The following is a 27,705-nucleotide window of genomic DNA, read 5'->3' on the forward strand; positions in this document are numbered from 1 at the left end:
CCGGCTCGGCGAGCCGAGAGGAGGAAGCGGGCGGAAGCCGGTGGCTCTCGCGAGGATTTACTTAGAACCCTGCCAGGCTCGAATGGGGGCGTTTCTTAAAGGGCGAGGTGCGTGGGTCTTCCTGTTTTCCATCCCTCCTTCTTGAATGGAACGGACTTCTAATGGTCTGCGACGCGCGGCTGTGCCCTCAGGTCGAGCCAGTGCGGTTTGAATTGCGCCTGAGAAGCCTCAAGCGCCGCGCGCCTTCACAGCTGACGAAGTGCTCCAGCCTGCGTGCATCACGGCTGTCTGGACTGTAGTTCAGACTCTCGGCCAGACTCGGTGTCTGGATTAAGAAACTTCCCCCGGGGGGTCTGGGACCCCGCCACCCGCAGGGGCAAAAGAGGCACGTTCTGTCTCGCCCTGGTCCTAAGACGTGTTCACTTTGGACCCGGGACTTTATGGGGGGCAGGGGTAGAAAACGGGCTGCCTTAGGTTGGAGACGTGAGGTATCTGATCCCTCGAAGGGTTTGGTCTGAGCTGTTGAGAGTGGAGATGGGGAGAGTGTTGAAGCAAAATGGGCAGCTGTAGAAGATAGAACTTTATTTTTTTGAGTTAGGATTTTTCAGTAGGCTACTTTATGTTTCTCTTCACGTCAGCTGGGTTCATTCAAATATTTGGGCCCAAACTGTGTGCAAGATCCGGTTTTCCAGAGGATACTGAAGTGAACCAAACAGATAACAGTGCTGACCTTCGTGGAGTTTTCAGTTTAGTTGGGTTTATAACCGTTTGTAATTTTATACTTTTGTGTAATAAAATAACTGCACAAATACATAAATACTTAAGACCGCTGTGAGAGTGTAATGAAAGAGGGCCCAACGCTGGAGTGAGACCCAAAGGATGAGTAGGAGTTTGTCGGGAAGGAGCATGACACTTTTGGAGAACTACGAAAAAGCCGGTGTGCTGGAGCAAAGTCAGGGATGGGAAAAATGGCTTAAGAAGGAGGCAGGAGACAGAGCATGTAGGGCCTTGAAAGCCAGGTTAGGAGTTAGGCCTCTTGTGAGAACAATGCGCACCTTAAAGAGTTTAGAGGTGGGGAGGTGACCTGAAGGTATAGTTACGTTTTCTAAAGTAGACAGGTCTGCTTGAATTGGAGAGAGCAAAGCGGTAGCCTGGGTATCATTTTGGCTGCGCAGTGATTCATGTGGGAGATAATTGTAGCTTAACTAGGGTGATGACAGTGCAGAGGGAAGTGAATATGTGGGGGTTAGTATGTATGGGACTGGGTGATGGGTTGGATGTGAAGGAAGAGGAAGAATGGCTCCCAGAGTACTGAAATGGTTACATTTCCTGAGATGGGAAAGAAGAACAGATCATTGAATATTTAATCTTGGGTCTGTTAAGTTTGAGATTGCTTATGAGACAAGCAAATGGTCATGTCAGGCAACTGCACGTGTGTGGGCTTTGAATCTTTTTGCATGTTTTTGTGACCACACTTTGGAGATGGGGGTATTACCCCTATTTCATAGATTGGGAAACTGAGGCAAAGAAAGGTGAAATGGACTTGCTTAGAGTCACACAGCTAGTTTATGGCTTCCAGACTCCATGATCAGTGTCCAGTGCATTTTATCATGCAACAGTCCCATTACCTGTATTTCCATTGGATGAGGACACAGACTTCTATAGGGCAAGTCTTTTTTCCCCCGCAGCAAATGAACTCCCAGGATAGAATCTCTTCTTTAGGTTCCATTTTGTAATTCTCAGCATATGTTCTCTCATTACATAATATTTATTGTACTTCTGTGTGCCATTCACTGCGCTTAGTAATGGGCCTTCTTAAAGTAAATAGCCATAAATACTGGTTACTAACTGACTAGGTATCTGCCATGTCCCTAGCTTTTCCCTACTTCATTCCTCTGCCCCGATTCCTACTTTCTATACTAGATCGCTTTGGTCTACCTTTCCTGCTCATTTTCAAGTGTGTAGTGTTGCTTCAAGTCTGTGTTTGATGGCCTCCCAGGCTTTCTAGAAGCTCACAGGTGTGCTTTTCTGCGTGATTCATAAAAAAGCAAACATGGTGACATTCCAGGTAGAATTGTTGTTTGTCAACTATTGAATCCTTGAAATTTGGTGATTGCCAAGATATGCAACTTGCTTTTTAGAATAGTCTAAACCCAGGCAGTTTAACTGTAGCCCCCAAAGGTTACTTGCCTATGTAGTTACTGCAAATTCACCATCTCTGCATTTATTATTGGAAATCAGTGCCTTAGAGGCAAAGGCTGACATGGATCTCTAGCAGAAGAGAATTGGGAGGAATAGAACAGGGATGCTATTTCCTTCAGCAAAGAACCTTTTTTTTTAAACTTAAATATATTTAAGTGTGTTTTTCCAGGATCCATCAGCTCCAAGTCAAGTAGTTGTTTCAGTCTAGTTGTGGAGGGCACAGCTCACATGGCCCATGTGAGGATCGAACTGGCAACCTTGTTAAGAGCACTGCACTCGAACCAACTGAGCTAACTGGCTGGTCGCCCCCAAAGAGCCTTTCTTTTTATTTGTTTATTTATTTTTAAAGATTTATTGGGGGAATATTGGGGAACGATGTGTTTCTCCAGGGCCCATCAGCTCTAAGTCATTCTCCTTCAATGTAGTTGGGGAGGGCACAGCTCAGCTCCAAGTCCAGTCACCGTTTTCAATCTTAGTTGCAGGGGGCACAGCCCACCATCCCATGTGGGAATTGAACCAGCAACCTTGCTGTTGAGAGCTCACGCTCTAATCAACTGAGCCATCCAGCCGCCCCTGCGGAAGTTCAGCAGCAGCTCGTTGTCTTCAATCTAGTTGTGGAGGGCACAGCTCACTGGCCCATGTGGGAATCAGACCGGCAACCCTGTTCAGAGCTCACGCAGTAACCAACAGAGCCATCTGGCCCCCCAAAGAGCCTTTTTAAATGGGACCATGACCAGCCAGTGTCCTGGAGGAACCTCCTATGATAATATAAAGGTGATACAGATTTTTTCAAAATGCCATATGGCACACAGGTTGTCCTCTGAAAAATGAAGGATTTATACTTGATTACCTCAGAACTTCCCCAACCCTAATGTTAAGTAATAAAGTTAAATACTGTATTGAGGTATAGGTGACATCTGTGTCATCTATAGTGGGTGAGAGGAGAGGGATGGATTGTTTTGATATTTAGCACACCAATATCTTTTTTTTAATAACTTTTTTTTTTAAAGATTTTATTGGGGAAGGGGAACAGGACTTTATTGGCAGGACTTTATTGGGGAACTGTATATTTCCAGGATTTTTTCCAAGTTAAGTTGCTGTCCTTTCAATGGTAGTTGTGGAAGGCGCAGCTCAGCTCCAGGTCCAGTTGCCATTGTTAGTTGCAGGGGGCGCAGCCCACCATCCCTTGTGGGAGTCAAGGAGTCAAACCAGCAACCTTGTGGTTTGAGAGCCCACTGGCCCATGTGGGAATCGAACCAGCAGCCTTCGGCGTTAGGAGCTCGGAGCTCTAACCACCTGAGCCACCGGGCCAGCCCTAGCACACCAGTATCTTGAGAGTGCAGTGTTGTTAGGTACAGAATGAGATCATTAGTTGCTAATGTGAAGGCCAGCTCAAGAGTAGCCAAGGTGAAGAAGACAGGGAAGGGATGGTTGTGGGAAGGTTTATTAAGGGCTCTTCCAGAATTTGATGGGATTGTTAAAGGAAAGACCTCTGGAGTTAGGCAGCAGAAGGGTCGAATCCTGACTCTGCTCCTTACCTTGGGCAAGTCACTTCTTCAATCTCACAGGGTCTCAGTTTCCTTTCTGTTAAATGGGGATGCTGCCTATTTTGTGGGACTGTTGTTGGATTAAATAACTTGTGTAAAGTGTCTAGTCCTGTTTATAGCAAGCACATGTCATCGGTGAATGTTAGGTCTCTTTTTAGTTTCTCCTAATTTGTTTTGTCCACATTCACTATTTTCCATACTTTTTTTTTTATTAGTTTCAGGCGCACAAGACAAAGTAATACTTAGACATTTATCATTTATATCCCTCACACTGTGTCAACCCCCCTCCCTCCATCCACTGTCCCTCTGACATCGCACACAGCCATTACGTTTCCACTGTCTCTATTCCTAATGCTGTACTCCGCTTTTGTAAGTATATACATCTGTATATATATATATATGTATGTATATATATGTGTATATATATACATATATATGTGTGTGTATATATATATATATATATATATATATATATATATATATATATATATATAAACTTGTAGTTGACATTCATTATTGTTCAGCTTCAGCTTTAGGTGTACAATGCAGCAATCAGGCATCTACATCATCCCTGAGGTGGTCTCCCTAAGGAGACAAGTGTCTATCGGATACCCTACAAAATCTTTACAACATTATTGATTACATTCCCCAAATTAACTTTTGTGACCCCGTGGCAATCTTGTGGTTACTGACTGCTTTCTAATCCCCTCACCTTCCCCCTTATCCCCAACCCCACCCTCACCAAGCAACCCTCAGTTTTTCCTCTATGTCTCTGAAACTGTTTCTGATTAGTTCATTCACTTATTCTTTTCTTTAGATTCCACATATAAGTGAGATCATATGGTGTTTGTCTTTCTCCATACTCATTTGTTGAGGACCTGTGACACATTCATCGTTTTCCTGCAGAAAATAAAGTTGAGAGACTAAAGGTACAGCAGATTCATAGTACAGTTTCTTTTTTTTTCATAGTACAGTTTCTAAGGATTTTTTGTTTGTTTGTTTTGGGTTTTTTTTTAAGATTTTATTGAGGAAGGGGAACAGGACTTTATTGGGGAACAGTGCGTACTTCCAGGACTTTTTTTCCAAGTCAAGTTGTTGTCCTTTCAATCCTAGTTGTGGAGGGTGCCGTTCAGCGACAAGTTGTTGTCCTTTCAGTCTTAGTTGTGGAGGGCACAGCTCAGCTCCAGGTCCAGTTGCCATTGCTAGTTGCAGGGGGCACAGCCCACCATCCCTTGCGGGAGTCAAACCAGCAACCTTGTGGTTGAGAGGACACACTCCAACCAACTGAGCCATCTGGGAGCTCAGTGGCAGCTCAGCTCAAGGTGCCATGTTCAATCTTTAGTTGCAGGGGGCGCTGCCCACCATCCCTTGTAGGATTCGAGGAATCGAACTGGCAACCTTATGGTTGAGAGCCCGTGCTCCAACCAACTGAGCCATGCGGGAGGCAGCTCAGCTCAAGGTGCCGTGCCCAATCTCAGCTGCAGGGGACGGAGCCCACCATCCCTTGCGGGACTCACGGGATTGAACTGGCAACCTTGTGGTTGAGAGCCCACTGGCCCATGTGGGAATCGAACCGGCAGCCTTCGGCGTTAGGAGCATGGAGCTCCAACCGTCTGAGCCACTGGGCCGGCCAGGATTTTTTTTTCCTGTTGGAAAGAGGGAGCCAGTGAAATATGTCTCTGGGATCTTCCCCCCTGCTTTAGTGGCTATTGTGTTAATAGTTGTTAGAAATTTGGAATTTTTCAGAGTTAGAGTTTAAAATACTGGGTATTTACATACCATAAGTATATCAGGGGTCCCAAAAAACTGTATACACATGACTTGTATTTATCTTTTGTTATCGATATGTATTATTACAATTTTAATACAGTTTTTTTCCTTTCTTAAAATGTGTATATGTGTTTTTGGCACCCTCTGTATTAGTAGAGTGAATGACTTCTCTTGGGTATCTTAATAGTTACCTGTGTTTTCCCTGCCCCTTATCCTCAAAGAGTTACATATAAGACTTTGTTAAAAGAAATGTTTCTGTGCTTAGAAAAGTGAAAAATAATTTGAAAAATCTCTAGATTAGACTATCTCTAAAGGATTTACAACTTCACGAAGTAGATGGAGATCAATAAAGGAATGTCTAGTTTGCCCTCAAGTTCCTGGCTATACTTAAAGCATAATGAATTTGAGGAATGCAGTTTTGTAGATTCCACCCTTAAAAAAATAAATCTTACAGTAAGTAAAAGCCAATGAAGAAGACCTAAGCTATGGTAGTACAAGATAAAACTCAAAAAGATTTAAGATTTGTGTAAATTGACATAAGACATAGTTGCTTAACTTAACTATGGAGCTCAGTGTGTGTGTGTAAGTGACTTGAAATGGGCAAGTGTAAGGTATCATTTTCTTCCCTGTGGACACCCTGGTGGTGAAATGTAACCCTTCAGTGGGAGGGAGGACTACAAGTAAGGAATGACAGCAATTTCCTCTCTAAATGACTTCTTTACCAAACATCTTTACACGAATTTGTAGATTTGTTAAATTAAGCAGATAGGCCATTAAATGCTTTACCCTGTAATGATTTTCAACGTTAAGAAAATAATGCACAGAATTTTTTTCTCATTCGTTCAGTTTTAGAAAAAAAAATTTTTTTCTTTTTTTAGAATCCCTGTTCTAGGGAGCCCTCACTAGCTGGAGTAGGTCTTCCCATAACATGAAAGAATAATTAGGGTGAAACAGAACCATGCCCTTGGACCACCTGGGGAGAAGGTAAGTGCTTAATGTTTTCAGTGGTGCCTTTTTTGGCTCAATAGGATACTTGTTGAATAGCTAGACAGATGCTAATCTTTTAGTTCAATTCCATAAATATTAATGTGTACCATTGTTTTGTCCAGCACAGGCATGAAACGCTGAAAAATTTTCGATGTAATGCAGTCCTTAAATTTAGTCTTTTTTTAGAGGAAGAAAGAACATAGGAAATTTAAATAGATGACAGTATAAAAGAAGTGGCTATTTACAGGACTGAGGTAGAAATGAATAACAGCCTGCAATACCTTGTTATATCAGTAAGAAAGGCAATAAACAAAGACTGTTAGGGTCTTTTTAAAAAGTACTCAGTACTTTTTGTTTTTTATTGAGGTATAATTGACATACAGCATTTCAGATGTGCAACATAATGATTTGATATTTGTATAAGTTGTGAAATGATCACATTAAGTCTAGTTAACATCAGTCATCATACATAGTTACCAATTCTTTTTTTTGTGATGAGAACTTTTAAGATCTACTCTCTTAGCACCTTTCAAATACACATTATAGTATTATTAACTATAGTCACCATGCTGTATATTATATCCCCTAGACTTATTTTATGGAAGTTTGTACACTTTGACCCCCTTCACCCATTTTGCCCACCCCCACCAGCTCCCACTTCCACCCCCACCACCCTTACCCCTACTCTGGCAACAACCAATTCTCTGTATCTGTGAACTTTGTTTTTTGTTTTGTTTTTTAAGTTTCTATATGTAAGTGAGATCATAAGGTATTTGTCTTTCTCTGTCTGACTAATTTCACTTAGCATAATGCCCTCAAAGTCCATACATGTTATCACAAATGGCAAGATTTCATTCTTTTTGTATTGCTGAATAGTATTCAATTTTGTGTGTGTGTGTGCATGTGTGTGTGTGTGTGTGTGTGTTTCACATCTCCTTTATCCATTCATCCATCAATAGGCACTTCAGTTGTTTCCATATCTTGACTCATAAATAATGCTGCAATTAACATGGGGGTGCATATATCATTTTGAATTAGTGTTTTTGTTTTCTTTGGATAAATATCCAGAAGTGGAATTACTGGATCATATCATAGTTTAATTTTTTTGAGAACCCTCCACTGTTTTCCATAGTGGCTGCACCAATTTACATTCCCACCAACAGTGCATAAGTGTTCCCTTTTCTCCACATCCTTGCCAACACTTGTTATTTCTTGTCTTTTTTATAATAGCCATTCTAACAGGTGTAATATCCCATTGTGACTTTGATTTGTATTTTCCGGATGATTAGTGATGTTGAACACCTTTTCATGTACCTGTTGACCATCTGTATGTCTTTGGAAAAATGCCTGTTCAGATCCTCTGCATATTTTTGATTGGATTGTTTGTTTGTTTTTATGCTATTGAGTTGTATGAGTTCTTTATATGTTTTGGATATTAACCCATTACCAGACATACGATTTGCAAGTATTTTTCTTCCATTCCATAGGTTGCCTTTTTATTTTGTTGGGATACTTTGCTGTGCAGCTTTTTAGTTTGATGTAGTCCCATTTGCTTATTTTTGTTTTTGGTATCAAATCCAAAATATCACCAAGACCTATATCATAGAGCTTACCACCTGTTTCCTTCTAGGAATTTTATGGTTTCAGGTCTTACAGTCTTTAATCCATTTTGAGTTCATTTTTGTGTATGGTGTAAGACAGTGGTCCAGTTTTCTCAATATTATTTATTGAGGAGACTGTCCTTGACTACTAGGATCTTGGCAAAAGAACTCAAGGGCCAAAAGAAAGAAGCTCCTAGAGGCAAAAGTTAGAGGAATTTGAGCTTCATTAAGAACAACTGCAGGGCGGATGGGTGGCTCAGTTAGTTGGAGCACGGACTCTCAACCACAAGGTTGCCTTGTTAGACTCCTCCACTCCTGCAAGGGATGGTGGGCTGCGGCCCCTGCAACTAGCAATGGCAACTGGACCTGGAGCTGAGCTGCGCCCTCCACAACTAAGACTGAAAGGACAACAACTTGACTTGGAAAAGTCCCAGAAGTACACACTGTTCCCCAATAAAGTCCTGTTCCCCTTCCCCAATAAAATCTTTGAAAAAGAACAACTGCAATGAAATGAAACACAAAAAATAAGTTAAAATCCATGCGTTCACAGTGACACCCAAGAAGCTGCATTGGTCTCACCTTTTTTTCTTTTTTAAGGTATGTTTTTCCAGGGCCCACCACCTCCAACTCAAGTAGTTGTTTCAATCTAGTTGTGGAGGGTGCAGCTCACAGTGGCCCATGCGGGGATTGAACTGGCAACCTTGTTAAGAGCACCGTGCTCTAACCAACTGAGCTAACCTGCTGCCCTCACCTTTAACTAATACTGTAGAACCAACTCATTCTGAAAACAGGTACATAAAGAAGCCTTTTCCATATAAACTGTATCTAAGGGGAAGTTTCTCACTGTAGAGGTATTCCAACTAGAAAATGAAGAAAAGCTAGAAGTAGAGTAGTATACCATTAATGAAATTAGAGGTCTAGGTAATGATCTTCAGTGACTGCTAACATCACAGTAGAGCCAACCAGCATTATGTACACACTGATGGAAGGACACACCACCTATTCTTGTCAAAAACCTGAACTTGAATCAGATCAAGCAGGGATGGAAGAGCATGTTAAATGACCTCATGGGAGTACAATCTGTGCAACGTAGAATGTAGGAGATTACAGGACCAGTAGCCCAGTTTCTTCAACAAATAAATTGCAAAGCAGGGGGAAAAGGCAGGGAAACCTAGGGAGCACTTGAGTTCTTGCTCCCCGGAATATGTCGTCAGTCTGGCTCAGATAAACTCTTATAAAAATTCAAAAGAAAAAAAAAACAAAACAGGGAGGGAAACCTATAGTTTGAAAAAGACTTATCAACCAGTATAGGGTGTGGCTATTATTTGGCTCCTGACTGTTCAGCAGTTGGAAAAGTTATGAAACAATTGAGAAAATTCGAACATTCCAAGTGTTTGCTATTGAGGAATTTTAAATTTTTTTAAAGATGTGATCATGATGTATTATTTTGTAGAATAATCCTTTTAGAAGTACATACTGAAATGTTAGAGTAAAACTATGATTTCTGGAATTGTTTCAAAATGATCTAATGAAAGGTGGGGTTAAATATAATAAAAGTGTAAGAAGTTGCCATATTGAACATTAAAAAGTTAAAAAATAAAGTGTAAAAATTGGAGTGAAACAGCCAGTGTTTCACTGGCTGAGTGAGGCTTCATGGAAAAGTGTAGACCACGGATGCTTAAGTAATGCAAAAGCAAGATTGAGGAGATGGCAAATGGCAGAGGGGACAGACTAGCAGGGTATGACTTAAATTTCAGCCACTTAGACCAGTGAAGTATTATAGATTGATTTCCCATTTAGGAAATCTATGGTTCTTCACCCTTTCTTGGTCACAGATTCCTTCAAGAAATCAGTAAAAACAATGGACTATTTCCCTAGAAAAATTAATATTGACAATCTTGCATTTTATAGTCAGTGGTTTATGGACTTCTGGAAGTCCCTCGTGTAGACTCTCCATCACCATTGCCCGTAAATCTGCACACTCTGGGTCAGGGCCTACAAGAACCTGTTTCAGAGCCTGTGATTTAGGTGGGATAGTTTGTTTCCTGATCTCACTCAGAGTTGAAGCTTGTAGTGACTTACAGGCTGGTTTAGCTGCAGTGTCCTCTTTAATGGGAAAATACATTTCTGTTTCCTGACCTGCTGCTGCAGGTGGCTTTGATGATGATGTATCAGGTTTAACCACACAAAATTGCTGATAGTCAATGTTTTTGACCTACTGAAATGGCTGTTTCAATGGTTCTTTCTGTAATTGCTGAATTACCTCCTTCATGCTGTTCACAGATTAATGTAGGTCACCCTCTTTCTAGGGCTGTCACTCACTTCATTGTTCTTCAGATATTAGAGGACAGGAGAGGAGGGGACAGAGCCCTTACAAAACAGCCTTAGGGCTGAAGAATGGAGTCACAGTGGTATCGGAAATAGTGAAGGGTCTTTGCTTGAAGCAGTTTATTTCCAAAATTTGTGTTGTCTCTTCATTCTCAATCTTCTTATGTACCATCTGTACGAACTTGCTTTTATCTTTGCTGCTTGTTGCTATAGATAGAATCTCTAGTATAAATGTTATATTTAAAATTAGGCTACCCCCACAAATTACTTATTAAAGGTTTCTTTATAATGAAGTATGGAGCAAAGCATAGAACTGACATCTCCCTGACAACAATGCATTGATAAAGACTCAACGCCTACGTAGTATTCCTCAGTAATGTGTACATGACTCTGAACACAAGGAAATCATCAGGTGACTCCAAACAAAGGGCCATTCTGCAAAACAGATGGCCTATACCCTTCAAAAATGTCAATGTCGTGAAGAGACAATAAAGGCAAAGGAACTATTCTTAGATAAAAGCAGATATACCAACTAAATGCCATGTGTGATCTTTGATTTGATCCTAGATGAAAAATAAAGTTCGAGGATATAATTGAGACAATTAGGAAATATTTAATAGGGGCTATATATTAGATAATAGTATTATATGTGTTCAATTTCCTGATTTTAATAGTTTTGGGGAGAATGTTCTGTTGTGACGTGTGCTGAGATATTTAGGTTAAAGTTCATCATGTTCAAAAAAACATATAAAGCACGCACAAGAGTGAGTGTGAAGGAGTGCAAATGTGCCAAAATGCTAATTGAATCTAGATGAAATGTGTGTTTGTGTTCATTATACTATTTCTTACAGCTTTTTTTTTCCTTACAGCTTTTCTAAGAGTAGGTTTGAAATTCTCAAAATAATAAAGTGAGGAAAAAGTTAACTCTGCCTGGGTAAATAGCCAATCTAAGTTTTTTCAAAATCACATAGAAAAATCAGCAACAGAATTGGACTGTACCTATAAAAGAGGGGTGCAAATTTATTCTGATCACTCCTGTCTCCCTCCCCCTGTCCCGCTTTCTGGGCCAGGAAAACTTTGGCCACATTTAGTCCTCTAACCATTACTATCAATTTCTCCTTGGCTTTCTCTAATTAGGAATTTTTCTTTACTAGTAAGGTTCTAGTTTCTGGGTTTGGTATGTTGCCCCTAGTACTCTTGACAGATGAGTACATAGCTTAGGTATACTTTTAAAAACAAGGGGACCTTTACCCAGTTTTGGACAGTGGGAGACATTCACTAATTTGATGCAAGATTTGAGTGCTTGTATCATTTGTTCTAGTTGTTTGGAAATAGCTGGGAGCTGTTTCTGGCCTCCTGGAGCTTACAGGTGGCTGTCAGTCCTTTTGGGCTGCTGTAACAAAATAACAGACTGGGTGGCTTATAAACAGAAAATTTTCTGTTCTGGAGGCCGGAAGTCTGAGGTCAGGGTGCCAGTATGGTCAGGTGAGGGCCCTCTTCTACATCAGACTTCTTGTATCCTCACATGGTAGGGGGGGACAAGGGACCTCTGGAGCCTTTTGTAAGGACACTACTCCCCTTCATGAGGGTTCCACCCTCATGACCTATCACTTCCCAAAGCCCCTACTTCCTACTACCATCACCTTAAGAGGTTAGGGTGTCAACATGTGGATTGGGGTGAGGGACACACAGAAATTCAGACCATAGCAGTGAGGGAAGGACAAATTAGGTGGTAGTAATTGCTATGAAGAAAAATAAAGGTTAAGGATAGACAATAGCAGGGACTTGAGGAGGGGGAATTTTAAGTGGGGAAGACTACTTGGAATAATCCAAGTAACTTATACTAAGTGGTAGGAGTGGAGATGGTGTTTCTGGATGCACTTTGAAGATTGCTAAGATTTGTTCACTCCAGGTTTATTTGGTTTGGGCAACCATAAACAGCACATTTAACTGGAAAGACCAATTTAGGAAGGGAAATCTTGACGTTCCTTTGGGACCTGTCAAGCAGTGTCAACACAAAAGGGAGACTATCTGAAGAAAAATATTTTTGCCTTTCAAGGCTGTTTGCGTTTTATTGGTAGGTAACCGGAACCGCTGTTATGTTCGCTATACATAGGGCAGCTTAAAATAGGTGTGGGTACCTATCCAAGCAGCCCTTCTCCCTCCTTCCTAACAGAACCCACTTTGTTCAGGGGATGCTTGGCTTATCCGATTCCAAGAATGAATCTTGAATCCTATCAGCCCGTAGTTCTTAATTTGGGGTGCTTTGGAAGTCCTTGAAGGGCTTAGTTATCGCAATGATTAGGAGACACTAGAGGTGTTTAGTGAGGACCAGATACTAATCTTGTCACACACCACAAAACAGTCCTTCGTAAAGAATTACTGCACATCCCATAAGGATCCCTCTTGAGCCCAGAATTTTTCACATGACTAAAAAAGTTGAACAATTTTCCAGGAATGTAAAATTTCCTTCACATTAGAGCACTGTATTGATTTTTTTTTTAAAAGCTTTTGTTGGGGAAGGGCAACAGGACTTTACTGGGGAACAGTGTTTATTTCCAGGACTTTATTGGACAAGTGTCTTCTTTTCCCCAGGACCCATCAGCTCCAAGTCATCCTTTCAATCTTAGTTGTGGAGGGCGCAGCTCAGCTCCAGGTCCAGTTGCCGTTTTCAATCTAGTTTCAGGGGGCACAGCTCACCATCCCATGCGGGAGTCCAACTGGCAACCTTGTTGAGAGCCGCGTTCTAACCAACTGAGCCATCCGGCTGCCCCTTGATTTTTAAAAATATATATGAACTTCATTTCTAGTATCACCAGAAAACATAACAAAAGGAGGCATTACGTTGATGGGAGGGGGGGGGCTAAGTCCATGTACTTGATTGCTAGATTCCTTTAGGTGTGGCATGGGATAGTAACCCATGAGACATGAGGGAAGTCTGATGGAGGACCTTTGGGAAATAACACTTGATACAAGAAGGATGCATGTCACCTTTCTGCTTCTGAAGTTGTCAGCAAGTGATAATTAGAACTACATCAGAATTTGGGACAAGGAAACTCGCTGAGGATGAAAGAACAGAAATATGGGAAGACTCAGTTCCCCATAGTGAGGCACTGAACTTGTACCTTAGGGCTTTTGCTCCTAGACATATATAAGCTACTTAGAGCTGAAAGTAACCTGAAAATAGTAGCAGCCCTGGTTTTCATGGTAGAGAAAAGATCTAGACTGTTTTAACATTCCAAACAGAAGATGGGTTGTAAGAGAAAAAAACTAAACTCTAAACTAGATTTGTCCTTGGTGACAATGTTTATTATTGAATTATACTAGTCCTTCCAAATCTTGAATTTGCATTTTTAGCCTGTGTTAGAAAATCTTGTATTTCACCTGAGTGACTCTAGGTCAGGGAATTGGGAAGTATAGTGCATGTTATATTCTCAAAGCTAAATCTCAGAGCCTCTCCTCTCACAAACAAGATCAAGATGCTTTTCATATTTATTAAAAAAAAAAAAAAATTCCAGGATGGATCAAAAAGAACAATCAAGGATACAGGTGCCAGACATAGACCAGAAGGTAGCTAGAAAAGTATGCCTTAGGAAAATTAGGAAGCCTTATGACCTTGTTTTAAAAGCTGTCCCTAACATAAATAGCTTAGTTTTCCACTGATCTAGCTTCCCCTGCTCTACCTCTGAACATGGCACAGCTGGCTTGCCTTGCAAGGCCTCAGTACTGCTGTACACAGGCTGGTACAGCAGTACTCAGATAACTGGAAGTATCTGCATCCCCAATATGGTCTCAGCTAATTGGAAGTATCTCCAACCTCAATATGGTCTCATTCCAGGTTCCTCACTACCTTCATTGTATGAGATGGTTTCAACCCTTGAAAACATGGCTACTTCAGCACAAAACAATGTTTTTATAATGATCAAGAAATCATCTTCCCCCCTTTTACGTGCAGCTGGAAAATGATAGGCTAGGGACAGAACATTGTGAACTTTGCACTGTTGGAATTAACACTCATTAAATGATCATTAGCTAACAGTCACTAAATTTACATATTAAGGAAATTATATATAGAATACTGCAAAAACACAGTAAGACTGAAGTTTGCCCATTTCTGCTCAGGAAGTCCCTTCATTCCCAAGCGTCATAATGTTGTCCTTTTGGCTCCAAAGCTGACTGCTATTACTGCTTCTCCTCCTTTTGATCTTCCTTTTGTTCCCCAGCACCAGAGCTTCCAGAGCCTTCTCGCTCAGATGCCATCTGTTAAGAAAACATTTGAGAGCTACTCATTAAATGCTAAGGTTGACAGTTTGCTCTATGATGAACTAAAATAAAAAATAAAGGAGCCATCCATGTCCTGCCCATTCCACACTCCCTCCTTGTGCACATAACAGTGGTTTTTGTGACTCCTTCTCTTTGACCTCACCATCTCCCCCAGAGTAGAGTCAAGAAGGCAGGAAGGGTTATTTCCAGTACTCCCAGTTCTATAAATGGCTATGCAGGGAGCCATCCGTGAGTAATCAAGAGCAGTTATACCAAGGTTAAATTAGGAGCAAAATATTCACTGAGCAAAACACTCTTCAGTCCTTGTACCTTTTTGTATGCCATTTCGAAGAGCTTCAGTGACGCTTGCTGAAGGGAAGATGCTGCCTGCCTTATGTTTTCTCCAGTTTCACTATCTTTCCGAGCCAGGAGCTCCCTCATTTTGGAAATCTCTTCTTTTAGCTTGTTGCACTTAAAAACAAAACAAAACCCTCACTTTTTCTGTTTCTTATCCTATTACATGTAGCAGTTATATTCAGAAACATTTTTTTAAACAACTAAATCCTATCAACACCCCCACAGATGAACAAACTTCACTGGCCTTGGTGACAATGCCTCCAAACTTCAACTATTATAAAAAAGGCTCACCTCATCAGCAGGCAACTGGTCCTTGAATTCTTCCATCTTGCTTTCTGTGTCATGAATGATTCCTTCAGCCATATTAACTGCTTCAACTCGTTCCTAAGAGACAAAAGAAATGTAGTATAAATGAACTTCTCAATCAACCAGTTTGCTGCACGTCCTCACTAAGCAAGACAATATGCTGACTGCTGCACAGGTACAGTAAACACAGTAAAGGGGAGAAATCACTGTGGTCTGAGGTAGTCTGGGATGTCTAGGAGAGATTTTAGCTGGATTCTATAACATGAGAATTGATATGGGAAGACTGAGAATAAATAAGAAAGGCCTTCCACACACACACGTTATGAGCAAAGGGGGAGAATGACAGAGTGAGGGTAAGAAGATTAAGAGATCAATGGCACGTCTTAACTCGCACTTTCACCTCCCAGCTGAAAAGGCAGAAAGTAATCACCTTCCTTCGCCTGTCTTCCTCCGCATACTTCTCTGCGTTTTTAACCATATTTTCAATATCATCTTTGCTTAACCCACCAGAAGACTGGATCACAACTATAGTGAAAAGAAAGCATTTAGTTACTTGCCAGGTAAAATATTGTCTCTTCCTCTATTAAGAACACTCCTGCTCAAAATAGCCAATCTTGATGTGAATTCTGTATGACAAGAACACCCTGTCTGTTTATAACACGCAGAAAGAAACCAAGGGTCTGATCTATACAAAGACTATCCTGCCCACCAAAACTTCAGCTCAGCAATCAAGAGGCTCAGTGCTTGCCTGTTTTGGGGAATAAACACCACATCTGTCGATGTGAATCTGATAACTGAGGAGAGAAAGGGCAAAGAGGACTCATCATCCTAGAGGGTCTTGCCCCCAACAGAAAGGAACAACAAGGTCCCGTACCTCACTCTCATGGTCTGATAAATAAGAACACTTACTCTGCTGTTCGCGTCCTGTACCCTTATCTTTGGCAGAAACATGTACTATCCCATTGGCATCAATGTCAAATGTAACTTCAATCTGTGGAACTCCACGAGGGGCTGGGGGAATTCCAATCTGAAATAAATAAATACCCAGAGTAAGCTCCTCTCACAAGGAGGTCCAGTGCTCTGGTTCCAGGAAGGAACAGACGATAGTTTCACTTAATTAAATGTACAAAAACAGAAGTTTGTAAGTAAGGGTAGTAGTTTCATTGCCTGAAATAAAAAGGGCTCGTATCATTGAAGGCTGGCTATAGCAAGTAATCGTTAACAGCTGTATGTACCTGGGGACAGCGTTCATCTCACTAAGAACCAATAAGTAATACTGACTAGAAGCCAACAGTGTCAAGTGTCTCTTAAATTACTAATCAGGAACTTCTCCTAATTAGCATTGTTTACGACCATTTCCCTGGCACTTATAATATTCTTGAAGTTCCTAAGACATAAGGAACAAGCAAGACTTTCAGGTAAAAGCTGAAGCCATGGGTATCCAGTTCTGTAAGTCGTCTGCACTGCATGTTAAGATAACACAGATTGTGTGTGGCAGCAGTGTATGGTAATACTCTTAGGGGTTAGAATATAGTCTAAAAAAAGAATGAGGAGCATACTGAGGATTTCCAATACCTACCAAAGTAAATTGTCCAAGAAGTTTGTTGTCTCCAGCCATCTCTCTCTCACCCTGACACACTTTAATCTCCACTTGAGTCTGACCATCAGCGGCTGTAGAAAACACCTAGGGAGAAAAGAAACTTTCTGGGTTGGCAGTCTGATTAAACTACTCCCCTTACACAGTACAAGCCAAAGAAAGAAATTCGCATCCCAACGTTGGGAGAGTCCTCATGTACACTGTTTTCAGAACAAAGACTTATGTCTTTGCAGGGAACAGGAGTAGGATTAGCACAGCAAAAGGGCATGCAATAGCTATTGTTTCTACTAAGCAAGCGCACTGTACAAACATGCAACACTGGCCCAGAAGGCCTCAAGAGGAGCTAAAAAAGCTGTTGAAATGTGCTCGTCTGGGGAAACAGGTCAGAGAGAGGATTTTGTGCTCAAAGGAAGTCACTACATACTTTTCTTCAAAATATATTGACAATGTATCATTGCACAAACAGCAATAGCCAATTTCCAAAATACGTCAAAATTGGGCAAGTCAGGAAATAATTCTTAATCCAAGACCAAGCCATTGTCCAAACAGCTCTGCTTGGTATCTCAAAACGCCCAGCATTCACCCATAAGACAAGCCCATTCCCCAGTCGTAACCAGGCCATTCTTTTTAATGTCTCTGAGAACAGAAGAGTATAGGGAATTTAGTTCCAAATGAGGAGACTCCTTTTGGCAAATTATTTTAATCCCGTAAAGGAGAGAATATTAATGCCTTTCCTACAATCATCACTGCTGGCTGTTAGGTAAAGAGAACTATTCCAGGAACAAAAAGAAAAAAGAACAAGAGTCTTACCACCCACACTCAACTAGTATGGTCTATAAAATAAAAAGTGAAGTTTTCTAGAAAAAGCTCAGAAAAGTGGCTACAGTCACATCGCTCACAGAACCTAGTATCTCTGTGACAAGGCAGGGTGGGGAGGCTCTTACCTGGCTTTTCTTGGTTGGAATAGTGGTGTTCCTGTTAATAAGTTTGGTAAACACACCTCCCAGAGTCTCAATACCCAGAGAAAGGGGAGTGACATCCAGGAGCAGCACATCGGTGACATCACCCGCCAACACACCTCCCTGAATGGCAGCTCCAATGGCCACAGCCTCATCGGGATTGACAGCTTTACTTGGGGATCGGCCAAAGAGATCCTGCACAGTCTGCTGAACCTGAGCATTAAGAAAAAAGAACCTGTTGCCCACTACTCAGAGCGAGTACCCAAGAAGGGGAGACAAGCACGTGTGTCCCACGACCCCAGTAAATGACAGGACATGTTGCTTCAAATCCAAGAATGTTCACTCAAATTACTAGTATTTCATAGTTGTTCTTGTTTATGATATAAGTGTATCATGTAGTTAACACTCATACTTGACTCATGAGTATCTCATTCATAGCCCTTTTAAATTTGGGAAGAATTTGCGTTGTTTCCCATATAACACATTAAATTGGAAACAGAGGGTGCACAGCAAGGGGACTTAGAAATTGTATAGCTCAAGTTCTTTTCTACATATCAACTAAAAACCAACTTAAAAGAAGTGGTGGTCATTCAGTAATTCAATATTGGTGCTAATGTGGGGATTATTCCCCCCGTTTAACTAATGCTAGGAAAAAGCACTATCTGAATAGCATCTGGGACAATCTGTTAACATAAAGATATCCTCCTGGTTCAAAGCCCCTCTTTTTCTCTCCAGGTTTATTCTGTGCATATTTTCCTAATCCCACGCACTCCAAAGGAAAAATTAAGAAAATATCACAGCCCAACATAATTCTATGAAAGCTGTAACGAGTTGCATCTTCAACAAGTTCTGTGCTCAGTCAGTAGTTTTCCACACACCTGTCTTTTCAGAATGATGTGTTGAATAAAATGCATCACTGCACAATCTTTGTTGAAGAGTCGTGATTAGAAACCCCGAACAGGATGCTGCAAAATTGCCCCCAGAGGCAAGGTTTTAAGCTATCTCTGACCTCAAACTTTCATTTCTAAAAACTCTGCAAGACTTAAGTTTAATATCCTCCCTGTTACCATCCCAAAGATATTTTACCCTTCCCAATCCCTTTTCTTACACCCTTAAATTTAAAAAAGAGGCTGAACTCTTTAGTTAGAGCACAAATTCATCCTCCTTTCAAGGTTACCATGGAAGAAAGGCCACATATTCATATGCTTACACAACATAAACCATTTGACCCAAGTAAACACTATGTGCTGGACCTCTGCTCTCCATGCCAAAAATTCCATGGCTCCATACCTTGGGCATTCTAGTCATGCCACCAACAAGAATTACTTCTCCTATGTCACTCTTGCTGACTTCTGCATCTTGCATGGCTTTCTGGCATGGGGCAATAGTCCTCTTGATTAGCTCAACGACAATCCCCTCAAACTGAGCCCGGGTCAACTTCACATTCAAATGCTTGGGTCCAGAAGCATCCATTGTAAGATATGGCAAGTTGATGTCAGTCTGCAAAGGAAGCAGGGAGACCAGTAGTGGTGAATTTTCTTTATTATTTCAATTAAAATAAGACCACACTCTAGGACAGGAAGACTTTGATTCACAGAGAGGGTCAGACATACTTGTAACAAATAGTCACTAAAGACAGTGACTCTAAGAGTCAATCTCAATATAAAATATTGAATGTCAATTATAATTGAAAAATAAAAAAAAATTAGCTTAAAAAAAAGATTAAACCTTTTTTCTTCTGAAAGGTAAACACTAAAATATCTGTTACTAAACAATGAAGAACAGAGTAGACAAGCAGGAAAAATTCTTGTTCAGGTGATGAAGAAATTTTCTGCCACTAAATATACATTAAGAACCACACTACTGTTTTTTTCCACTAAGTTTTAAAAAATTCCACATACATGGAAAAAAAATCCCCAAAACATCAAAGGTATGCTCTGAAACAAATAACCTGCCACCAAGCCAGGGCTTTGTAAGTTTCAGGAAGATGGTTAGAAAGCTACAAAAGAAATGCTACAGAGAACTACAAGAACTGACTTTACTGCCATCATATCCACAGAAAGCAGTTAATACTGCCACAGTCACACCATGTTACATCCAGTATTTAATAAACCCCAAATCCTCATAAGGCATGGGTTAAGAATAGACTAATAAGGGTCACTGGTTGGCTCAGTTGGTTAGAGCACAGTGCTCGTAACACCAACATGCCGGTTCGATTCCCACACGGGCCAGTAACCTGCGCCCTCCACAACTAGATTGAAAACGACCTGACTTGGAGCTGATGGGTCCTGGAAAAACACATTGTTCCCCAATATTCCCCAATAAAAATTAAAAAAAAAAAAAGAGAGACTAACAGAACTAACCACTAAACATACTGAAACAGGTGCCCCAGATGTAGACCCTTAGGAATAGAATTACCTTATGCCTCTCCTCCAACTTCACATCAATGCAAGGCCAACAGAGAATAAAGACTGAGGAGAACAACTTTTCTTCAGGTAAGTACCTGAAACACTTACATGCTTAACAAATGGTGAAAGTTAACACATCTTCTATAGAAATAGTGATAGTGGGTATTGCTTTAAAGAACACCATTGGCAATTTCCCCCTTTCTTTGCAAAATGTTACTAACCCAAATCAGAAAATAGAATTTAATTATCCAAACCAATGTGATCCCATAAAATTTTGACAATGGCAATGTTCTACATTCGTGCTGTTCAACTCAACAGCCACGAGCCATGTATGGCGGAGCACCTGAAGAGGCTAATACAACTGAGAACAGTTCTAAAATTTTACCTAATTTTTTTAAAAAAAGATTTTATTGGGGAAGGGGAACAGGACTTTATTGGGACAGTGTGTATTTCCAGGACTTTATTGGGGAACAGTGTGTTCTTCCCAGGACCCATCAGCTCCAAGTCAAGTTGTCCTTTCAATCTTAGTTGTGGAGGGCACAGCCCACCATCACTTGCGGTACTCGAACCCACAACCTTATGGTTGAGAGGACGCGCTCCAACGCTCCAACCGAGCCATCTGACCGCCCATAAAACTTTACTTGTCAATACCCACATGTGGCTACTGTATTAGTGCAGTTCTATATGCTGTAAGTTAGTAACAACTCCAGGGCACAACCCTCTAAAACCAGCTCATCAGCTTTGTCCCTCAGGTCTAACTAAATATCTCTCACCCTCACACTCTACTCCAAGGCCTCTCTCACCAGCTGGTGCGCTGCAACACCCTCCCAACCACAGCCACTGAGGCGGCCCTCTGCCACAGAATCCCTCCCCACCAAAACCAAATCTGCACTCCACCTCAGCCAGAGTGCTTTTCATAAACCCAAATCTGACCATGTTACTGCCCCCAACGTCAAGTGTTCGTGGTTTATACTTATTCATCTCAGGACAGACACCAATCACCCATCTATAAAGCCTCTAGCCTCATATTCCATGCTGCCCCCACCCCCGCACTGGTCTGCACTTCAGCCACACTGGCCCTTTCTCAGATCTTTACCCCAAGGGCTCATATTTAATTGAGCCTTTATCTCTTCCTGATTAATTCATCTTTCAGAAGTTCCCCTTCTTATGTCAAACACCTCTGTCAACTGTCAGGTTCCTCTATTATAATTATAAATCTAACCATGCCTTTCTACCACGTTAATAGCTTACATTTTTAGTAGTTACTATTTATTACACATAGCTTAAGCATGCTACATATCTATATTAGGAATCCTGGCAACTCTAGGGGGGGAAAGTAGCACTATTATCTCCTCATCTTAGTTATAGATAAGACAAAAACGTTAAGTAATTTAGCCAAGGTCACACAGCTAGTAAGGAAATAGGACTTGAATCCTAGAAGTCTTGCCTGCAGAACCTCTTTTAACCTCTACATTACTTCTCATTTCACATTTAATATGATGTTCTAAATAATGTCCACCTCCCCAAACAAAACTGTCAACTCCATGAGGGTCGTGTTTCTAGGAGTTTATACTACAGATTTACAATCACACATGCACAATGTACAAGGATGCTCAATACACCTTGCTGTAATAGCAAAATGCTGGAAAACTACCCAAATGCCTAGCATTAGATTACAGCAGGTCTTTGAGTAACGTTTTTTTGTTGTTGTTGTTCTAACGTTTTAATATCGATCACACGCCACAGGAACTTAATTTTTGTTTATATCAATTAGCCTGTGGTAAAATTGGTTTTCTTATACATCATTTCACTTAGTCGTAGAACCTATCAACCACATTAAGTGAGGACTTAACTATACAGCCATACTAAAACCACTAACCTCTCCCTCCAAAAACTGTCAGATCCCTGGGAAGACTTACAAGCTAGTCTCTGGCAATGTCACAATATTTCTACCGTAACCCTACCCATCATGTAGCAAAGTTCTGCCACGCTCTATGACAGCATGGAAGAGCAACACCATCAACATCATGGATGACTTTGTACGACTTGGGTCACTCCTCATTATTACTAAAAATCCAGGTTTGATGGAAGTTAATACCTCTTCCCTTCCCAGTGGGTCATCAAACAAACAACCAGTCAGGTGCCCCGGTTCCCTGCTGCCACCGAGAACCTGGAACTAGATCTCCTGCTTTCCATCTTGTTGCATCTCTGACCTGGGCCTAACATGCTTTCTACAATTCTGTTTAGTGGTTTAAGGCATAGTGAAGCTTCACTTCTCAGAAGTGGAGCAGCATACGCTGACACCTTAAACAGGTGCTGAGCAAATCTGATACCCACAGAAGGGAAAAACTTGCACAGGTGTATAAACCCGCCTTCAGCCAGGTTTCATAACTCATTTTCTAGATTGGTGACCCAAGTAATTAAATGAGAAATGATTAAGAGTCACACAAAGAGGTGTCATGAGTTAAGTGAAGACAGTAGCAGTTGTGCGAGTCTGTTTACAGGTTAGCAATTCTAATTTTGCACACTGCTAGTCTAGATTTTAGCTTCAGTATATATAACCTCTGATTTGGGTGGTTAAGAAATTTCCATAAAAAAATACTACTCTTGTTCATGGAAAGATTTTTACCACCAACCAGAAAACTGTAAAAAATTAGACCAACATTAAAGCGATTAGAACCCGCTACTTAAGTCAGCTCAGGCTGAAAAGTCCATCAAGACTGCTGGGATCTGTCCCCGTCTCACCTGCACAGATGAGGAGAGTTCACACTTAGCCTTCTCAGCAGCTTCCCGAACCCTCTGAAGTGCCATGTTGTCTTTGGTCAAATCAACCCCTGTCTACAAAGTGAAGACACACAATACCGGTATTAGTGAGGTAATGATCACATTTACACTGCAGCGGTAAGCTGCAACAACACAAAATAGAGCCTTACCTTTATGAACAAGTATGAATTACTTAAAAATCTGTAGGGAAAAAAAACCACCTATGCTAAAAAAAGCTATCTGTACCTGCAGGGCTGAACTTAGCTCTTTCAAGCTGTAGGATTCTAGCTCAAAAAAGGAGTTCCAGAATTCCTTTTCCAATATTGTATACAGAATACCATATCCTTCAATCTGTTGTTTATTCCCAATCTAAAGCTCCAGTAACCAGAATAGTTCAGTCCACACATGAAACTGAAGTGCAAATATTTCAGTGCTCTATTCAGCAAAAAATGATAAAGCAAACAGCAATATGAACAAGGAAATTCTCAATATCCTGATGTCTACATATTAGCCATTGGTAACTAACCTCTCTTTTGAACTCCTTCACAATATGTTGTAGCAGGGCCTGGTCAAAGTCTTCCCCACCTAAGAAAGTGTCTCCATTGGTGGACTTCACCTCAAATACTCCTTTCTGAATTTCCAAGATAGAAATATCAAAAGTTCCACCACCTAAATCATATACAGCAATGCTAGAAAGAAAAAAGAAAGCCTTAAGGAACAAAACCTATTTCAACAACCAAATGAACATAAACTTGGCCAAGTCCCCCAAGGTGTAATTATTATTAAATTTGATAACTGCCCAAGTAACATCTGTGTTAACACGTGGCCCTAACAGCTACACATAAAATATACATACAGTTGAAATGAAATAAATTCACTTAAAAGCAAAATTGACAGTATTCAACCACTCTTTTGGATAAAATACTTGCCGACATACATATCAAAGGGGGAAAAAATGAACATGGACCAGTACTTATGGAAAAAAAAAGTAAATAAAGGAATGGTTTTGAAATGAATGAAAAACACAGACCATACAGCCTTGAAGAAAGTCAAGGTGGTATATTTTTAGTCTAAGTACAAGGCTCGATCACTAAGAAATAAAGATGACTTAGGATAAGTCTCGCGGTTCCATGAACTTAGTCTCACAAATCTAGGTGTTTACTGCAGACTTACACTTTGTCTTCCGATTTGTCTAGACCATAGGCCAGAGCAGCAGCCGTGGGTTCATTAATCACTCGAAGCACATTTAGTCCAGCTATCTGGCCAGCATCCTTCGTGGCCTGAAGAAAAAGAAAAGGCATTTTCCACTGTTGTGTCCCAAGTACCATTAATTTCTAAATAAAAGTGCTAACTCACCTGTCTTTGAGAGTCATTGAAATAAGCTGGGACTGTGATCACAGCATTTTTTGCTGTATGCCCCAAGTAATTTTCTGGAAAAGAATCAAAGAATGAATTCAATTGTGAGATTCTGTCAGATGGAATAGGTAACAGAATCACTAATGCAGCCTAAAAACCTGTGTCATCCTCTTGGAGCCACAAAGAGCATTCATCTGTTTTTCAGCATGTGACCTACCTAACATGTAGAGACCTTGTAGGAAAACACTCCAACTAAAGACTGATTGAAAACCCAAGATCTGGGTCAGCCCAGTGGCTCACGTGGTTGGAGGGCCATGCTCCTAACGCTGAGGGTCGCCAGTTCAATTCCCACGTGGGCCAGTGAGCTGCGCCCTCTACAGCTAAGATTATGAAAAACAGCTCTCCCTGGAGCTGGGCAACTGCCAGCTACTGTGTGCTACCGCCAGCTGCTGTGTGCTACCGTGTGCTACTGTGAGCAGACTATGAGCGGCCGGTGGCCATTGTGAGCAACCAGCGAGAGCTGTAGTGACCAACGACCGACTGCCTCAGCCGGGTAAGCACAAGCCTTATAATACCATCATGGGCCAGGGAGCTGTGTCCTACACAACTAGACTGAGAAAAACAACAGCTTGTACCAGAGTGGGGTGGAAAAAGGGGGGGAAACCCCCAAGATCTCACCTTTAATATTTTAGTGAAGATTCACCAGTGACTTAAAACAGCCACTAGTTTCTTCAAATGGGAAGTTCTAAGTTTTACCTAACAGAGACAAAAGCTTAATGTGTAATCTTTTGGCCTTCAATACTCTAATCCCCTATACTAGAAAAAAAGAAACGAGAAAGTCACCATTAGGAAAACTTGGAAGATAAATTCAATCTGCAAGGAAAACACAAAGAGTAACAAATTTTTGCCATTCCTAGGATTTCTATATAAAAGCCATCACAGGCTCAACCAAGGGACGGACACTGGGGTATGAAAGCTAGTAATCTGAGAAATCACCAGTTCTTGGAACTTTCCTAGATGTGAACTAAACCTCACCTGCAGTCTCTTTCATCTTCATCAACACAAACGCGCCAATCTGACTTGGAGAATAGAGTTTTCCATGAGCTTCAACCCAGGCATCGCCATTGGAGGCACGGACAATTTTAAAGGGAACATTTTTGCTGCAAGACACAAAAATTGTATGTGAAAAAACATGCCAGTACAACCTACCACGACGAGGTTACCATACATCATGAATGTCCACCCTCCATTCCCAGAGATCCACGGCCAATGACAACTTCAGAAATTCATTTAATGAAAACCTTTAGAAAATAATCATTAACATGTAAAAACATCCTGATGAAACCTCAATATTATTTACTTCCCACCAAAAAAAGATTTATGCAGCTGCTTTGGGAAACGATTAGTTACCATTTGACCCAGCAATTCCATTAATAGGTATCTAACCAAGAGAAATGAAAACATGTCCACACATAAACCTGTATGCAGGTGTTCATGGCAGCACTATTTATAATAGCTAAAAAAGTGGAAACCCAAAAACCTATTAAATAACATGGATCAACAAAATGTAATATATATCCACAGAACAGAGTATTATTTGGCTAGAAAAAGGAATGAAGTACAGATACATGCTGCAGCATGGAAGAACCTTGGTGGAACCTATGCCATTATCTCCCTTATGAGTTTAACACCAATTTACATGGTCCAGGAATGACAAGCCAAATCTTCACATACCGTGTCTATACACAGCAAAGATCTAATCTATGGAGGCAACAGTGAATTTTTTTGAAGATATCCTTTTGGCAGGGGCAGGGCTTCCCCCCCAGTGACATGTAAAATTACTAAGTAAAGTGCTACAGGGATCCTGCTGAAAAGATTCTTTGCAAGTAACTACACTTTTGCTATTACTCACATGTCTTTCTGGACTTCAGGGTCATCATATCGCCGGCCCATGAGACGCTTGGTGGCATAGAATGTGTTGTTTGGGTTGGTGACAGCCTGTCGCTTGGCTGGCATGCCAACAAGTCGCTCACCATCTGTTGTAAAGGCCACAACTGAAGGGGTGGTTCTGGCACCTTCGGCATTCTCTAGCACCTAAAACTCCCAAAGCAAGACAGAGAATGAGGTTCCAGTCACCACCAGTGTCTTTATATCAATCATTTAAGACAAAACAGGTGCCAAATCACAAAACAAATGCTCAAGAATAGTACTAACTGGCACACTTTTCTGCTCTGTAAATACTGATACAGTAAGTACTTTCTGTTGGAGTTAGACGTTTAAAATATATTTAGTGGTTTACTTTGAAACAACGTATAACTAAAAACAGAAAAAACTGGATACATGTAAACCAGATCTTTCATAGTCAATTAGAGACAAGGTAATCGTTTCTTCCACACAGAAAATTAAATCTACTTCTCATTTTTTTGTAATGGCTGAAAGTTTCAAGAAAAAAAAAAATTTGCCAAGAAGCAGTTCAAGAATATCAAGTGCTCTAAATCTTAAGAATACAGTGGGAATAAACGTTTCATGAAAAGAGTAAGGCGTGGTAAAGGGCTTGGGAAACTGGGTGAAAAAGGTGAAGGGATTAAGAAATACAAATTGGGGCGGACGGGTGGCTCAGTTGGTTAGAGCACGAGCTCTGGGCAATAGTTGATTCCCACATGGGCCAGCGAGCTGCGCCCTCTGCGAATAGAATGAAGTCAACGAGCTGCCGCTTAGCTCCCGGGTGGCCAGATGGCTCAGTTGGTTGGAGCGCGTGCTCTCAACCACAAGGTTGCTGGTTCGACTCCTTGACTCCCACAAGGGATGGTGGGCTGCGCCCCCTGCAACTAACAACGGCAACTGGAGCAGAGCTGCGCCTTTCACAACTAAGATTGAAAGGACAACAACTTGACTTGGAAAAGTCCTGGAAGTACACACTGTTCCCCAATGAAGTCCTGTTCCCCTTCCCCAATAAAATCTTTAAAAAGAAACAAAAACACAAATTGGTAATTATAAAATAGTCACAGGCATGTAAAGTACAGCATAGAGAATATAGTCAATACTGCTGCAATAACTATGTATAGTGCCAGGTGGGTACTAGATTAATCAGAGGGATCACTGTCGGGGGGATTCATTGCATAACTTATATAAATATTTAACGACTATCCTGTACACCTGAAACTAATGTAAAATAATACTGAATGACAACTGTTACTGAAAAAAAAACAACAAAAAAAGAAAGGGAGGCTTTTGAAGAATAGCCTTTACCACAGCAGGAAG

At 41.0% G+C, this 27,705-nt stretch overlaps 1 protein-coding gene, 1 long non-coding RNA gene and 1 other non-coding gene across 3 annotated transcripts in view; 1 reads left to right on the forward strand and 2 right to left on the reverse strand.

Moving 5' to 3' along the window:
* The first annotated feature begins 13 nt into the window (after positions 1-13).
* LOC141567271 (uncharacterized) lies at positions 14-15,876 on the forward strand. The gene is made up of 5 exons (XR_012489791.1): positions 14-2,976; positions 4,567-4,678; positions 6,398-6,503; positions 15,281-15,536; positions 15,769-15,876. It is a non-coding gene; the product is annotated as an uncharacterized LOC141567271 (long non-coding RNA).
* Positions 13,910-27,705, reverse strand: part of HSPA9 (heat shock protein family A (Hsp70) member 9) — a 16,040-nt gene continuing 2,244 nt past the window's right edge. The window contains exons 4-17 of the mRNA XM_019740337.2: positions 26,357-26,538; positions 25,480-25,604; positions 24,445-24,518; positions 24,262-24,368; positions 23,615-23,777; positions 23,071-23,163; positions 19,208-19,417; positions 17,903-18,130; positions 16,941-17,045; positions 16,271-16,388; positions 15,792-15,886; positions 15,347-15,439; positions 15,029-15,169; positions 13,910-14,695 (exon numbers count right to left, since the gene is read on the reverse strand). Coding sequence (XP_019595896.1) covers positions 14,618-14,695; positions 15,029-15,169; positions 15,347-15,439; positions 15,792-15,886; positions 16,271-16,388; positions 16,941-17,045; positions 17,903-18,130; positions 19,208-19,417; positions 23,071-23,163; positions 23,615-23,777; positions 24,262-24,368; positions 24,445-24,518; positions 25,480-25,604; positions 26,357-26,538 — 1,812 coding nt within the window. The 3' untranslated portion in view covers positions 13,910-14,617. The remainder of the gene's footprint in view (positions 14,696-15,028; positions 15,170-15,346; positions 15,440-15,791; positions 15,887-16,270; positions 16,389-16,940; positions 17,046-17,902; positions 18,131-19,207; positions 19,418-23,070; positions 23,164-23,614; positions 23,778-24,261; positions 24,369-24,444; positions 24,519-25,479; positions 25,605-26,356; positions 26,539-27,705) is intronic.
* Positions 18,768-18,839, reverse strand: LOC141567362 (small nucleolar RNA SNORD63). The gene has a single exon (XR_012489958.1). It is a non-coding gene; the product is annotated as a small nucleolar RNA SNORD63 (small nucleolar RNA).

Source organism: Rhinolophus sinicus, linkage group LG10 (assembly GCF_036562045.2).
Source record: "Rhinolophus sinicus isolate RSC01 linkage group LG10, ASM3656204v1, whole genome shotgun sequence".
Lineage (NCBI taxonomy): Eukaryota > Metazoa > Chordata > Mammalia > Chiroptera > Rhinolophidae > Rhinolophus > Rhinolophus sinicus.